Source organism: Macaca nemestrina, chromosome 9 (assembly GCF_043159975.1).
Source record: "Macaca nemestrina isolate mMacNem1 chromosome 9, mMacNem.hap1, whole genome shotgun sequence".
In the NCBI taxonomy this organism is placed as follows: domain Eukaryota; kingdom Metazoa; phylum Chordata; class Mammalia; order Primates; family Cercopithecidae; genus Macaca; species Macaca nemestrina.
Window position 1 is genome coordinate 31163439 of NC_092133.1, and position 15130 is coordinate 31178568.

The 15130-nt window shown below is 47.0% G+C and overlaps 1 protein-coding gene across 5 annotated transcripts in view; it reads right to left on the minus strand.

The window, feature by feature from the left end:
* LOC105478344 (SUFU negative regulator of hedgehog signaling) overlaps positions 1-15130 on the minus strand; it is a 133386-nt gene that overhangs the window by 75702 nt on the left and 42554 nt on the right. For all 5 annotated transcript variants that reach the window (XM_024791839.2, XM_011735510.2, XM_011735511.2 and 2 more), the window contains exon 3: positions 10805-10941. In XM_024791839.2, coding sequence (XP_024647607.2) covers positions 10805-10941 — 137 coding nt within the window. The remainder of the gene's footprint in view (positions 1-10804; positions 10942-15130) is intronic.

Genomic DNA, 15130 nt, shown 5'->3' on the forward strand with positions numbered 1-15130 from the left:
GAGACTGAGTCTTGCTCTGTATCACCCATGCTGGAGTGCAGTGGCGTGCTCCCAGCTCACTGCAACCTCCGCCTCCCAGTTCAAGCAATTCTCGTGCCTCAGCCTCCCAAGTAGCTGGGACTACAGGCATGTGCCACCAAACCCGGCTAATTTTTGTATTTTTTACTACAGATGGGGTTTCATCATGTTGGCCAGGTTGGTCTCGAACTCCTGACCTCAAGTGATCCACCCATCTCAGCCTCCCAAAGTGCTGGGATTACAGGTGTGAGCCACTGTGCCTGGTCAAAATATTGCAAATTCTGTCCAGACATATGCATGGCAAACAAAACCTGGAAAGAGGAACACCAAAGTTTTCTCTGTGAGGGAATGAATTATGAAGGACTTTCACCTTCTGTGTCACATTTTAGATTTCTAAGTTTCAATTTTATAATGAGCAAGTATTTCTTTTATAAACAGGGGAAAGGAAAGAAAATGTGAAAACAAAAATCTCTGTTAGCGTTAGAGTCTGTCAGTACCACAGGGTTGGATCAGCCATGAGCTCTGATGGCCTGGGAGAGATCCCCACTCATGCAGTGCCATCCCAGCACTCAGCAATCAAGCCACTCACAAATCGAGCCAACTCGATGGACTCACAAATCGAGCCAACAGAGCACATGTCATGAGGTTGCCATTAAACAGCAGCAAGCGAAGGCACTTCAATTTCCAGTGTCAGTTACAAGGTTGGGGAGATATGTTTTTCCTAAAAACGCAAATGAAATTGCCTTGGAATTTGTGGTTAAGGCCTACCAATGGTAGAACTGAGAGCAGACAGCCTCTCCAGCAGAATTCTAAAGCACAGTTCAGAAATCAAGCCCTGTTGAGTTGGGGAATGGTTTCTTTCTAACAAAACCCAGAGGATGGGGGGCAGGGGAATAGTCACTGGCAATCTGAGAAGAATAAGCTGATCGTAAAATGAAAGGGGAACAGGGAAGCAAGAAAAACTGGCTGCAAAGTAGGACAGACAGACATGGAAGTGTCTACTGGTGAAGTTACTGATACATTTATTGCAAAACTTTCCAAACGACTCATGCCACAGGCTAGATTTGTTTGTAAATCTGCCATAGCAGGTGAAATGACAGCCATCTTGTCCTCATGACTGGAACATTCTCTTCCCAGGCCGAGTGTCCTGACCAATATGCAAGGTTCCTCTGATTCCAGGCAGGGCTGGGGCTTCTTAGGTGGGATTGTTTTGCCCACCCGATGGGCATTCCCCTCCTTACTAACAGAACCCCAATTTTGTTTTTCTCCTTTTCCTGGCCATTCCCTTCTGGGAGCTAGGCCCATTCCCAGCCAATATCATCCTTGACCTAACACTAGCCAATGAGATGCAAAGGGGACACCAACGAGGGCGGTTCTGTGGAGGTTTTGGTTCATCTTTAAAGGACACAAAACAGAAATGTCTCTCTTACTGCCTGTAGACTCTGTCAAGGGTGATCAGGATGCTAGGATTATGGCAGCCATCTCTGGAATATGAGGAAACCAGTTTAAAAAGACAAGCCAAGTGTTAAGGAAGGCAGAGAAGTTAAGAGCAACTCAGGTCCTTGACAATATCGCTGAACAGATGCCAGTCAACCCTGGAACTGCCCCTCCTCCAGATGGCTTGCTATGTAAGGTAAGTTCCCTTATTGTTAGGCCACTCTAGTCAGGGTGTTCTATTACTTGTAGTCAAAACCATCCCAACACATACAAGACAGAACAGAAGGTGCCCGCTCCATCGACACCTCCTCTAATAATCTGACTTCCGAGTGTTAACTGCACACCATGATTACTGAGATAAGAGATGTCCCTACAGTTCTGTGGCAGCAACTGATTTTGCCTATGCAAAGCCGTGCTATTCTGCTGGTGGTTAGCCTTTGCTTTAGAGGACTTCCCTCCCACTCCATGTGCTTGGAAGTGAAGAGCAGAGGGAAGACTTTCAACTTAAGTCCTGGTGGTCCATCTGGACCACTGCCACCAACCAAGGTGGTCACATGGCCCAGACAGAACTAATCTGTGTCCTACCCCAGAATTGATGTAGAAATGTCCAAAGTTTAAAGCCTTGGCTGGGCGCAGTGGCTCACATGTGTAATCCTAGCACTTTGGGTGACCAAAGTGGGTAGAGCACTTGAGCCCAGGAGTTTAAGACCAAAACCTGGGCAACAGCGAGACCCTGTCTCTACAAAAATTTAAAAATTAGCTGAGTGTGGTGGTGTGCATCTATAGTCGTAGCTACTCAGGAGGCTGAAATGGGAAGATCACTTGAGCCCAGAAATTTGAGGCTGCAGTGAACTAAAAAGGTGCCACCGTACTCTAGCCTCTAGCCTGGGTGACAAAGCAGGAACCCTGTCTCAAAAAATCAATAAAAAGACAGGCCAGTTGTGGGGGCTCACACCTGTAATCCCAACACTTTGGGAGGCCATGGGTGGATCACCTGAAGTCAGGAGTTCGAGACCAGCCTGGCCAACATGGTGAAACCCTGTATCTCTACTAAAAATACAAAAATTAGCCAGGCATGTTGGTGCACACCTGTGGTCCCAGCTACTTGGGAGGCTGAGGCAGGAGAACTGCTTGAACTCGGGAGGCGGAGGTGCAGTGAGCCGGGACTGTGTCATGCCTGGGCAACAGAACAAGACTGTCTCAAAAAAAAAAAAAAAAAAAAAAAAAAAATCAGTAAAGAAAAAACAAAAAACACCAAAGTTAAAAGCACAAAGCCCTGTGCTTGCTGGGACTACAAACTGAGAGAAACTGAAACTAGGAATGACGGTGCTCACCTCCCCAATGGTGGCACATGGGGAAAGTTTGCAGAACAAGATCAACATACAGAGTCATAGCTATCATCATAGCCCAGAGGACCCCGTTTGAACATACAGATCAAGCCACACCTGAAACCCTTGTTGTACCAGTCACCTGAGCCAATAAAGTCTGTTACTGTTTTTTTTTCGCTCCTTTTTGAGACAGGGTCTTGCTCTGTCGTCCAGGGTGGAGTGCAGTTGTGCGATCATGGCTCACTGCAGCCTCGACCTGCCTGGCTCAAGTAATCCTCCTACCTCAGCCTCCCGAATAGCTGGGACTACAGATGCATGACACCATGCCTGGCTAATTTTTCAGTTTTTTTACTCTACGCTTGTTTGGTTTCGCCATGTTGCCCAGGCTGGTCTCAAACTCCTGGGCTCAAGCAATCTGTCTGCCTCACTGCCTCAGCCTCCCAAAGTATTGGGATTACAGGTGTGAGCCACCACGCCTGGCCCTCTCATTGTTTAACGTAGTTTGAGTTGGGTTTCTGCCATTTTCTTTTCTTTTTTTTTTTTTAGGCAGGGACTTGCTCTATCACCCACGCTGCGTGCAGTGGCATGATCACAGCTAACTGTAGCCTTCACCTCCTGAGCTCAAATGATCATCCCAACTCAGTCTCCCAAGTAGCTGAGACCACAAGTGCATACCACCACACCCAGCTAATTTTTTTGTTTATTTGTTTGTTTGTTTTGAGACAGAGTCTCACTCTGTTGCTCAAGCTGGAATGCAGTAGTGCAACCTCCGCCTCCTGGGTTCAAGTGATTCTCCATTCTCCTGACTCAGCCTCCTGAGTAGCTGGGATTACAGGTGCGCACCACCACTCCTGGCTAATTTTTGTATTTTTAGTAGAGACAGGGTTTCTCCATGTTGGTCAGGCTGGTCTCAAACTCCTGACCTCGTGATCTGCCTGCTTCGGCCTCCCAAAGTGCTGGGATTACAGGCGTGAGCCGCCGTGCCTGGCCCATTTTCTTGTAACTAGAAGGATCCTAACTAAATCACCCTAATCTATCTATATCTATAGAGCCACATCTGGAAGCCTTCACTGCCTCTGGGTGCTCTTCATTCTCAGATCTCTCCCATTTCTACTTCCTTTTCTCTCCAGCTCAGCTTCCACCTCTGCGCAAACCTACCAGAGGGTAGCTGTCTGCCAGCAGGTCAGCGCTGTTATAGAAGCCATCTGAGTCATGCTTCAGAGCAGGCTTCCAAGGCTGCCTCGTACAGCTCCATGGCTGGGTGTGGGCATCTCCACCCCCGCCCCCACACCTACCAGAGCCTCATCATTCCCCTTTCATTCGCCTCCCACTGCCTTGATGCTATTTCCAAGGCTGGGTTGTAAGGCTGTGGATGTTACTTAGATCTGGAAAAGCAGGTCTAAACAGTCCACTTGCTTGATTACACGGCTAAGCATGTTCTCACATGCAAATGAGTGGGTGGAGTGCTCCCCATAAACTCACTAAGTTTAAGGTGGACAGCACAAGTGAGGCAAGACCATCAAACAGAATTACAACGCTATGTACGTAGGCAGGTATATCTGTGTACACATCAAACATAAACAACACACGTTCTGTACAGTATGTATACATGTAACTCTTGTAGCATGTAACCACACAGGGGTAGAGTAATGCCTACGAGTCATAAAGGAGGTGCTCTGCAGCAGCAGCTGAGTGATCTGCTCTGAGGAAACCTGATAGACCTACACTCAATCTTACAAAATATTTACAATAAGGGGCAATTACTCACACTATAAAAAGATTCTTCACCTTATTAAGGGATTTACTACAAGGTCCCACTAAACTGCATGGGCTCTACTGGACTTAGAATAGGGTTTGATTTGCATAAGACTTCACAGACAACTACATAAATCAACTACAAAAAACCAAGGAGCCACACCTGAACTGAATGTTTTCAGCTATATAATATGATGTACAAAATGAAATAATTTTATTTGTACCAATATTACTGATTTTCCATGTGAGTAAGATAATGCCTCCAAGTGTCATCATGTCAGCTGAGGCTGCACATCTGATTCAGGGCAAGCAAGACATTTCCTAATACAGTTTTGCTGTTAAGTAGGGTCTTTACTGTCATTGAGAAACAAACAAACAAAAAAAGACCAAGGTACCCATCTTGATCCATAAAGTTTTTAAAGACTGAATAATGATAATGATTGCAGGTAAAACATATAGTACTTACTGCGTACCAGGCACATTCTGAGTGTTTTACAGATATTAACTCACTTCTCGATAACTTCATGAGGTTACTATTATCCCTGCTTTATAGCTGAGCAAATGGATGTATATGTAGCCCAAGGAGGCAGTAACTGGCAGAGCCAATATGAATGCAGGCTGTCTGGGTCAGGAGGCCACACTCTTAAACCACCACACCATGCTGCTACCTTGATCTGGCAGTCACAGGCAGATGGAGAACAGTTCAGGCGAGAGGAGTGGGGACAGGGACCTACTTAAGCTATTAGCAATGAGTTCAGGCACACAGTGCTAGGGACCTAACTATGCAGTGAAATCAAACAAAAGAAAAGAAAAGAACGATGTTGCTGGAAGTCAGGAGAGCATAAGAGTATTGACCAAAAGGAGACATGAGTGAGGTTTCTAGAGAACTGGTCTGTTTCTCAATTTAGGTACTGGTTACATGGGTGTACGCGGTTTGTGAAAACTCATCAAGCTGTACAGTTATGTGTACTTTTTTTGCTTTGTTTTGTTTTGAGATGGAGTTTTGCTCTTGTTGTCCAGGCTGGAGTGCAATGGCGTGATCTCAGCTCACTGCAACCTCTGCCTCCCAGGTTCAAGTGATTCTCCTGCCTCAGCCTCCTGTGTAGCTGGGATTACAGGTGCCCACCACCACGTCCAGCTACTTTTTGTATGTTTAGTACAGACGAGGTTTCACCATGTTGTTCAGGCTGGTCTCGAACTCCTGACCTCACGTGATCCAACCGCCTTGGCCTCCCAAAGTGCTGGGACTACAGGCGTGAGCCACTGCGCCTGGCCTGTTTTTGTTTTTTGTTTTTTTTCTGAGACAGCGTTTCACTCTGTCATCCAGGCTGGACTGCAATGATGCAATCATCATTCACTGCTGCCCGTACCTTCCAGGCTTACGTGCAATCCTCCCACTGCAGCTTCCTAAGTAGCTGGGACCACAAGCACGCGTCACTACAATGGCTAATTTTTTTTTTTTTTTTTTTTTTTGAGACGGAGTCTCGCTCTGTCACCCAGGCTGGAATGCAGTGGCGGGATCTCGGCTCACTGCAAGCTCCGCCTCTCGGGTTTACGCCATTCTCCTGCCTGAACCTCCTGAGTAGCTGGGACTATAGGCACCTGCCACCACGCCCGGCTAGTTTTTTGTATTTTTTTTAGTAGAGACGGGGTTTCACCGTGTTAGCCAGGATGGTCTCAATCTCCTGACCTCGTGATCTGCCCATCTCGGCCTCCCAAAGTGCTGGGATTACAGGCTTGAGTCACCACACCCGGCCTTTTTTTTTTTTTTTTTTTTTTTGAGATGGAGTCTCTCTCTCTGTTGCCAGGCTGGACTGCAGTGGCGTGATCTCGGCTCACTGCAACCTCTGCTTCCCACGTTCAAGTGACTCTTCTGCCTCAGCCTCCCGAGTAGTTGGGACTACAGGCATGTGCCACCACGCCCAGCTAATTTTTGAATTTTTAGTAGAGATAGGGTTTCACCATGTTGGCCAGGCTGGCCTCGATCTCTTGACCTCATGATCCGCGCACCTTGGCCTCCCAAAGTGCTGAGATTACAGGCATGAGCCACTGTGCCCGGCCAAATTTTTAAAATTTTTTGTAGAGACAGAATATCCTTATGTTGCCTAGGCTGGTCTTGAACTCCTGGGCTTAAGCCAACCTCCCACCTTGGCCTCCTAAAGTGCTGGAATTACAGGCATGAGCCACCGTGTCTGGCCAAGAGCTGCCATTCAGAGCTACACTGCCTGGGTTAAAATTTGCCTTTGTACCCACTAGATGTGTGACCTTGAACATGCAGCTCAACCTGTGTTGTCCTGCTTTCTGCAGCTGAAAAGCTGGTATATCACAGTCACTAACCTCACACAGCATGTCCACATATTCAATGGTCACTTGAAGTGGCACACAGAGCACAAGTCTAAATGTTAGTTATTCCTATCACCATTTAGGCCCACAGCCATGGTCTCCTATCTTTTTTTTGAGACGGAGTCTCTTTCTGTCGCCTTCTGGAGTGCAGTGGCGCAATCTCGGCTCACTGCAAGCTCCGCCTCCCGGGTTGATGCCATTCTCCTGCCTCAGCCTCCTGAGTAGCTGGGGTAGGAGGCACCCGCTACCAGGCCCGGCTAATTTTTTTGTATTTTTAGTAGAGACGGGGTTTCACCATGTTAACCAGGATGGTCTCAATCTCCTGACCTCGTGATTCGCCCGTCTCGGCCTCCCAAAGTGCTGGGATTACAGCCGTGAGCTACCGTGCCCGGCCGGTCTCCTATCTTAAATCAGTTACCATTTACTTTTCTTTATCATTTTCCCATTATTTAAACAATTTACTATTATCTCCTGCCATGTTCTAAAAAAAATTTTAAAAAGATTTGTTTTACCTGTTATTTAAATAATACAATCATGTTACAGAAAATCTGGAAAACAGAACACTTTTAGGAGTGTAGTCACCCTGTTCCCTTCTGACGTGCTTAAAGTGATCTGCAGACACAAACTACAGCAAGCACATTATAACCACCATAAATGGGGCCATTAGGAAGAGAAAGGACCTGCAGAGCACATATTAGTCAATGTATACTCAACAGTCACAACTTTTATTTTATTTTTAAAATTTACAATCCTACAGAAAAGTTAAAAGAACGATACAATGAATACCCAAATACCATTCACCTAGCTTCACAAGTTGTTAACATTTCACCACATTTGCTTTAGCTTCTCTTCACACACAGATGTTCTATTTTTTGACAATTAAGTTAAATCATTTGAATCATTTGACAATTAAGTTAAAGACATCAGGTCCTTTTATCCATTAATACTTTAGCCTTTATCTCCTAGCAACAGGGACGTTATCCTGTATAACCATAACACCATAATCACATCCAGGGAATTTTGCGTACAATACTATTAACTAATACACAGTGTATATTCATATTTTTCCAACTGTCCTTAAAAAATGACCTTTTTTTTTTTTTTTTCCAATTTAGGATCTAATCAAAGATCAACAGTGCATTTAAACTGCCATGTTTCCTTTAATGTAGAATAGCCCCTGCCCCTTGCCTTTTTATAGCATTGGTGTGTGTGTGTATTTTTTTTTTTTTTTTTTGAGACGGAGTCTCGCTCAGTCGCCCAGGCTGGAGTGCAGTGGCCAGATCTCGGCTCACTGCAAGCTCCGCCTCCCGGGTTCACGCCATTCTCCTGCCTCAGCCTGAGTAGCTGGGACTACAGGCGCCCGCCACCACGCCCGGCTAATTTTTTGCATTTTTAGTGGAGACGGGGTTTCACCGTGTTAGCCAGGATGGTCTCGATCTCCTGACCTCGTGATCCACCCGCCTCGGCCTCCCAAAGTGCTGGGATTACAGGCGTGAGCCACCGCGCCAGGCCTTTTTTAAAAATTTTTTTAGGTAGGGTCTCACTGTGACGCCCAGCCTGGAATGTGGTGGCACAATCATGGTTCACTGCAGCCTCAACCTCCTGGGCTCAAGTGGTCCTCCTACCTCAGCCTCCCAAGTAGCTGGGACTATAGGCATGCCACCACACCTGGCTAATCTTTAATTTACGGGATCTTGCTTCATTGCCCAGGCTGGTCTCAAACTCTTGAGCTCAAGCGATCCTCCTGCTTCACCCCCTCAAAGTGCTGGGATTAGAGCACTGACATTTTTGAAGAATATAGGCATTTGTCTTTAAAGTGTCTCACAATCTGGATTTACCTGTTTATAATTTGATTCAGGTTAAACATTTTTGGGAAAATGCTACATAGTTGATGTTATATACCTCACACTGCAACACATAAGAAGGTACATAATAAAGCCGGGCACAGTGGTTCACGCCTGTAATCCCAGCACTTTGGGAGGCCAAGGCGGGTGGATCGTGAGGTCAGGAGATCGAGACCGTCCTGGTTAACGAGGTGAAACTCCATCTCTACTAAAATATACAAAAAGTTAGCCAGGCGTGGTGGCAGGTGCCTGTAGTCCCAGCTACTTGGGAGGCTGAGGCAGGAGAATAGCCTGAACCCAGAAGGCGGAGCTTGCTGTGAGCCGAGATCACGCTGCTGCACTCCAGCCTGGGGGAGAGAGCGACACTACAGCCTGGGGGAGAAAGCGACACTCCATCTCAAAAAAACAAAAAGGCACATAATAATAATTTGTTCCATTATTAGTATTGTTCTATTTCACAACTACTGTGATTATTAATTTTTTTTTGTTTTGTTTTGTGTTTTTTTTGTTTTTTGAGATGGAGTCTCGCTCTGTCGCCCAGGCTGGAGTGCAGTGGAATCTTGCTCTGTTGCCCAGGCTGGAGTGCAGTGGCACAATTTTGGCTCACAGCAACCTCTGCCTCCCGAGTTCAAGCAATTCTCCTGCCTCAGCCTCCCGAGTAGCTGGGATTACAGGTGCCCACCACCATGCCCGGCTAATTTTTGTATTTTCGGTAGAGATGGGGTTTCACCATGTTGGCCAGGCTGGTCTCGAACTCCTGACCTCAAGTGATCCAACTGCCTTGGCCTCCTAAAGTGCTGGGATTACAGGCGTGAGTCACTGTGCCCGGCCTGCCTTAGTCCCACTTCTGGCTAACTCAACTGGAGTCTCACAGGAAGGTTTGGAAATCAGTGTGTTGACAAGCTCCTCTGAGGGGTTGATGGGCAGCCAGATTTAGGAACTCCTGCTTAGAGAAGACCCATTGTAGCCTCCATGAGGAGACTGTTCCACAGGGCATACAATGGTAGGTGGTAGTTATGGATCTGCCTCCTGTGCCAACAACTGGCTCCCACAGGTGTGAAATGTGGGCAGAGGGGTTCAACCTAGACAGGTCTATTGTACCCCAAATGTATAACCTACTCAAGGTTTGAAAAAAGAAGTCCCTGGCCTGGCAGTGGCCTATGCCTGTAATCCCAGCACTTTGGAAGGCCGAGGTGGGCGGATCACCGGAGGTCAGGAGTTCGATACCAGCCTGACCAACATGGAGAAATCCCGTCTCTACTAAAAGAAAAAAAAAAACAGCCAGGCGTGGTGGCACATGCCTATAATCCCAGCTACACAGGAAGCTGAGGCAGGAGAATCGCTTGAACCTGGGAGGCAGAGGTTGCAGTGAGCCGAGACTGTGCCATTGCACTCCAGCCTCAACAAGAGCAAAACTCCATCTCAAAAAAAAAAAAAAGTCACTGTAACTAGAGAAGCTACCAGATCTATGGTTCTCCAAATTTAGTCTCTACCAGAAGCACCAAGGAACATCACTCCCAAAGATTCTGAGTCAGACATCTGCAATGGGGCCTAGGAATATGTGTTTGCAACAAGCTCTCCAGGTAGTTCAGAGCCAGGTGGTATAAGAACCATGCTTTGAGAGACCATGGCTTGCTCTGCACTTTGTCTGTGATAGTTCAAGAGCAAAAGAGTTGGGAAAAAAATATCTCGGCTTTCATTTGAAGGCTACTTACAAAAACAAAGAAACAAAATCTGAGGTCAGATGGGAAATGCTTCTGAGCAATTAGCCACACAGAAACATATCATATCAGATGACATGAAAGAAACCCTCCATGAAACATGACAAGGGCGCAGGGTGGCACAACATAACACAGAACTTGCTGCTGGAGGGCACAGGAGAGTACCCCTCTCTGCCACGGCCCAGTTGGCTTTCCAACCAGGAAACACCAGGCAAAACAAGCCACCCTCATGGCAGAATTGGGGCATAGTACTCCCAGGAAAGGCCACTCCACAAACATGAAAATATACCTGCTAGTACTCAAAGCCAACCACGCTCATGGCAAAAGGACCAGCACAGCAGCCAGCCTGGCCTCCTACCTGACTGGAACACGTATCGCGCCAAGCCCTGCATTAACTCTGCGGGCCATGTTGGTGGGGCAGACTCTCCAGTTTCTCTCTTCAGACGAAAGGTCAACTCAAAGCCAAAACCACTAGGTCCATCTGTTCCTGTAAACCTGAAAGACATAAAAATCAAGTGTTTTAAGCTCAATTACCTTAGGAAAAACACTCTCTTGAAAGTCTAAAGTCCTCCCCCTTCTTATGGTGGCCTCAGTATCCAAACCCTCCATTCAGAGGAGTATCCCACGATGTGAGCATTGTTGGGAGGGAACCCGAGAAGCCCATAGGGAACCAGAACTCTTGCCTCGTCCTCCTGCCAGCTATGGGTATGTGGATGTGATCTTGGCCTGGCCAAATTCTACTGCTGGCACTCTGAATTATGAGTGCCAAATTTTGTGGCTGTGAAACATTCCTTCCTAGATGATTGAGGCAACACTGCTGAAAATCTCCCTTGTTCATGCTCCTCATTCCTTCAGGCTGTTAATAGACATCTACTTTGTTTGCTAAAGATACACGTCCTGTGAGCCACAAGGCTATATGCTCTGTGGTATGGTTTGGCTCTGTGTCCCCACCCAAATCTCATCTTGAATTGTAATCCCCATAGTCTCCACGTGTCAAGGGAGGAATCAGGTGGGAGATGATTGGATCATGGGGGTGGTTTCTCCCACAGTGTTCTTGTGATAGTGTTCTCACAAGATCTGATGGGTTTCTAAGGCAGTTTTCCCTGCTCTTGCCCACTCTCTTGTGCCTGCCACCCTCTTCCCCTTCCACCAAGATTGTAAGTTTCCTGAGGTCTTCCCAGCCATGTGGAACTGTGAGTCAATTAAACCTATTTTCTTTATAAATTACCCAATCTCAGGTATGTCTTTATATCAGTGTGAGAATGGACTAATACACTCTGTGAGGATGAGATCCCTTCTCCACTCCCACCTCCACTCTGCCCCACAAGGGTACAACCTTGGGTGGCACTGGCTGGCCTCCAAACTCAGCATTTGTGGACAGGTCCCAAGGCAGATTCCAAATACTGGGTGGGCCCGTATTATTCCTGAAATTCAGCACCCAACACATACTCCTCAATTAGCACGAGCTCTTCCTAAAGCCTGGCACTCCACATGTACTCTTCAGTTGCTGGAACCCTAGAGATGCATGGGTTGCCCTCCCTTCCCATCCCTCAGTGACCCAGAATAATGAGGATGACTGCTTCTGTGGCCATAACTCATTAAAGTGACAATGAGAGAAGGCAGGAATCCCTGCCTCCCTGTTTGCAGGAAACACTCAGGAGCCCCAAGTCTCAGAGGGCAATGATGTGGATCAGAGAGCTGGGCCTGGCTGGCGGGGTGCCACACCTCCTCAGGTAAAGGAAACATCCAGGGAGAGCTACATAAGGCTTGCTAGCATGGGAAGGTTAAAATTAAAATATTCATGATATAATTTTCAGTAATTATATCTTGTACAAACACGAGTCACAATGATTATACACATGTAAACTCGTCAGCATATAAACACAAACCATAAACTAAGATGACAGCCAACCAAGCTCCTGGAACAGGCAATCAGAGGTGAGAATTCTCAAGGGCTGATGATGCAGTCAATGCGCAAACCTAGAATCCATGTGGCATCTTTCCTTCATCATCATCATCACCGCTGAGAGGCAAGGCCAGGAGATGGGATAGAAAGAGATTCCCAAGTCTCAGAAGCTGACATCTGTCCTAGTTTTCTGTGCCTAGGTGAACCGAGCCCTCCTGCACTTTGCAGGGAAATATCACCTCTGAGAAGCTAAGTTCTGTAATGGACTGAAAAGGTATCATTAGAAATTATCATGAGCAAGCCCTATGTATGTATGTATGTATGTATGTATGTATGTATGTATGTATGTATGTATCTATCTATCTATCTATCTATCTATCTATCTATCTATCTATCATCTATCTATTTTTTGAGACAGGGTCTCACTCTGTTACTCAGGCTGCAGTGCAACTGCAGTGGTGTGATCTTCAGCTCACTGCAGCTGTGAACTCCTGGGGACTCAAGTGATCCTCTTGTCTCAGCCTCCCGAGTAGATGGCACACCATGGCACCTGGCTCATTTTTTTTTTTCTTTTTTTTTAGTAGAGATAAGGTCTCCCTATGTTGCCCAGACTGGTTTCGAATTCCTGGGCTCAAGCAATCCTCTGGCCTCCGCCTCTCAAAGTATTGGGATTACAGATATAAGCCACCATGCCCAGCTTATTTCCTTCTTTTTTTATTTTTGAGACACTGTATAGAGCAAGATACAGTGCTCTATACAGTGGTGTGAACGTGGCTCACCGTAGCCTTGACCTCCCGGGCTCAGGCGATCCTCCTACCTCAACCTCCCAAGTAGCTGGAACCACAGGTGTGCACCAACATGACCAGCTAATTTTGAAAACTTTTGTAGAGACAGGTCTCAACACATTGCCTAGGCTACTCCTTGAACTCCCAGGCTCAAGCAATCCTCCCGCCTCGGCCTCCCGAAGTGTTAGGAACACAGGCAAGAGCCACAGCACCTGGCCCAACTATATTTAAAAGAAGTATCCACGGTTTGCATTTTCCCCAGGTATCTCTAGCGATGTGGGAAACAGAATCCATTTTGAGGGTACACACGTGCAATTTTGGAGACCAGGCCAGCAGAAGATGCTTGGACAACACAATGTAAGCTATTTTATTTCCTCGCTGAATTACCCTGTTTGGGGTCAGTTCAGTGCAGGGAGGCTGGGGAACAGTTACCAAACTGAAGTTGGGAGAGCTACCTCCCTGGAGCTGCAGGTTTGGGAGGGGTGTGAAAACCTGGGGTAATGCAAGATTGACTGGAGTTAAAACTCTGTAAAGGGAGATGGGTCAGTAGGGCAAAGGGAAGATTTTAAGCAGCCACCAATTAGAGGCAGCTTTGTAAAATGTATGAGACTATTACTCCAGGGCTTTCATCTTGGGCCAAGAAAAGTACATGATTTCTAACCACAAAAACTTGAGAAACAGACTAAAAGAAACTTGTTCCTCTTCGGCTGCGTAATGGGAAGAACCCTCAAAGGCAGAGAAAGAAATCACTGGATCAGATGCATCCACACAGCACCACTTCACTAAGGAGGGTCCGTGTGCACACGCACCTAGAGGTGTGCATGCGTGCACACGCATGTGTCCACCATCTGCCTCCACGCGGGGTGCTTTCTGGGCCAGCTCTGTGGTGGGCAGGCCAGCCCTCACTTGGCTGGGTGGGAGGGACAGGCCCGGCCAGATGGTCTCCACCTGCATTTGATTACCACCCACGGGCTAGCTGGACGCAAACTCTAAACTCTGAAACATGAGTTTGGAATGGCCTGGCCTCAGGATAAACACACGACCTGAAGCCTGTCAGAAGTTCTCTTTTTCAAAGCAGACTGCCCAAGCAATCGCCAAGTGACAAGGTCATTCCATCTTTAAAGTCTCCTGGAGGGGCCTGGCTTGGTCTGGACTTCCTCACATGAGGGCTTCTCTAGCCAAAGTGGTTTTGTCTGAACAGAGAATGAAGCCCCTCCTAGGGAGCGGCTGTCTCTCACATCTTCCAAGAAAGGAAAGCATAAGGGGAAATTGGCATGGGCTGCAGAAGGTGGGATCTGGGTCAGAGCAAAGCATTTTTCTAACACAGACGTCTACTAAAATACTAGCTGGTGGTAAATGGGGCCAGTAGAATTTCTTCTTACAGAAACTAAAAAAAAAAGAAAAAAGAAAACAAAGATTCTCCCCAGTCTGGCAGAGTAGGGGTAAAGGGTTCTAACTGTCTTATTGCAAAAGGAAGGATAAGACTCTCAAGACTGTTTCCTGCTCAAGAACCCTGGATCCTGTTCACCGGGATGTCTAGGGGGAAGGCTGGCTTTGTCCCAGCAGTTTGGCAAGTCTGCCTGATGGCTGTGCCAGCCTCAAGAATAACATCAAACCTGAAGATACGAACACATGCCTTGAATCCTAGACACACAACAGCCTAACCATCAGAACTCACCCAAAGGTCTCCCCGAGAGTACCTCACTAAGAGGGTATCAATCAGCATCCAAGAGCCCAAAATGACTGCTGAGTCTAGTCAGGAGAGAGGAACAGAAACCGAGGAGAGACTTTCTGGAGGAAACCCAGCTTGGGGAGCAGAAAGAGCTGACCTAAAAGTCAGCACCTCATACTCATCACCATTATTTATTTATTTATCTGTGAGACAGAGTCTCACTGTGTCTCCCAGGCTGGAGTACAGTGGTGCGATTACAGCTCACTGCAGCCTCTGCCTCCCAGGCTCAAGTGATTCTCCTGCCTCAGCCTCCCAAGTAGC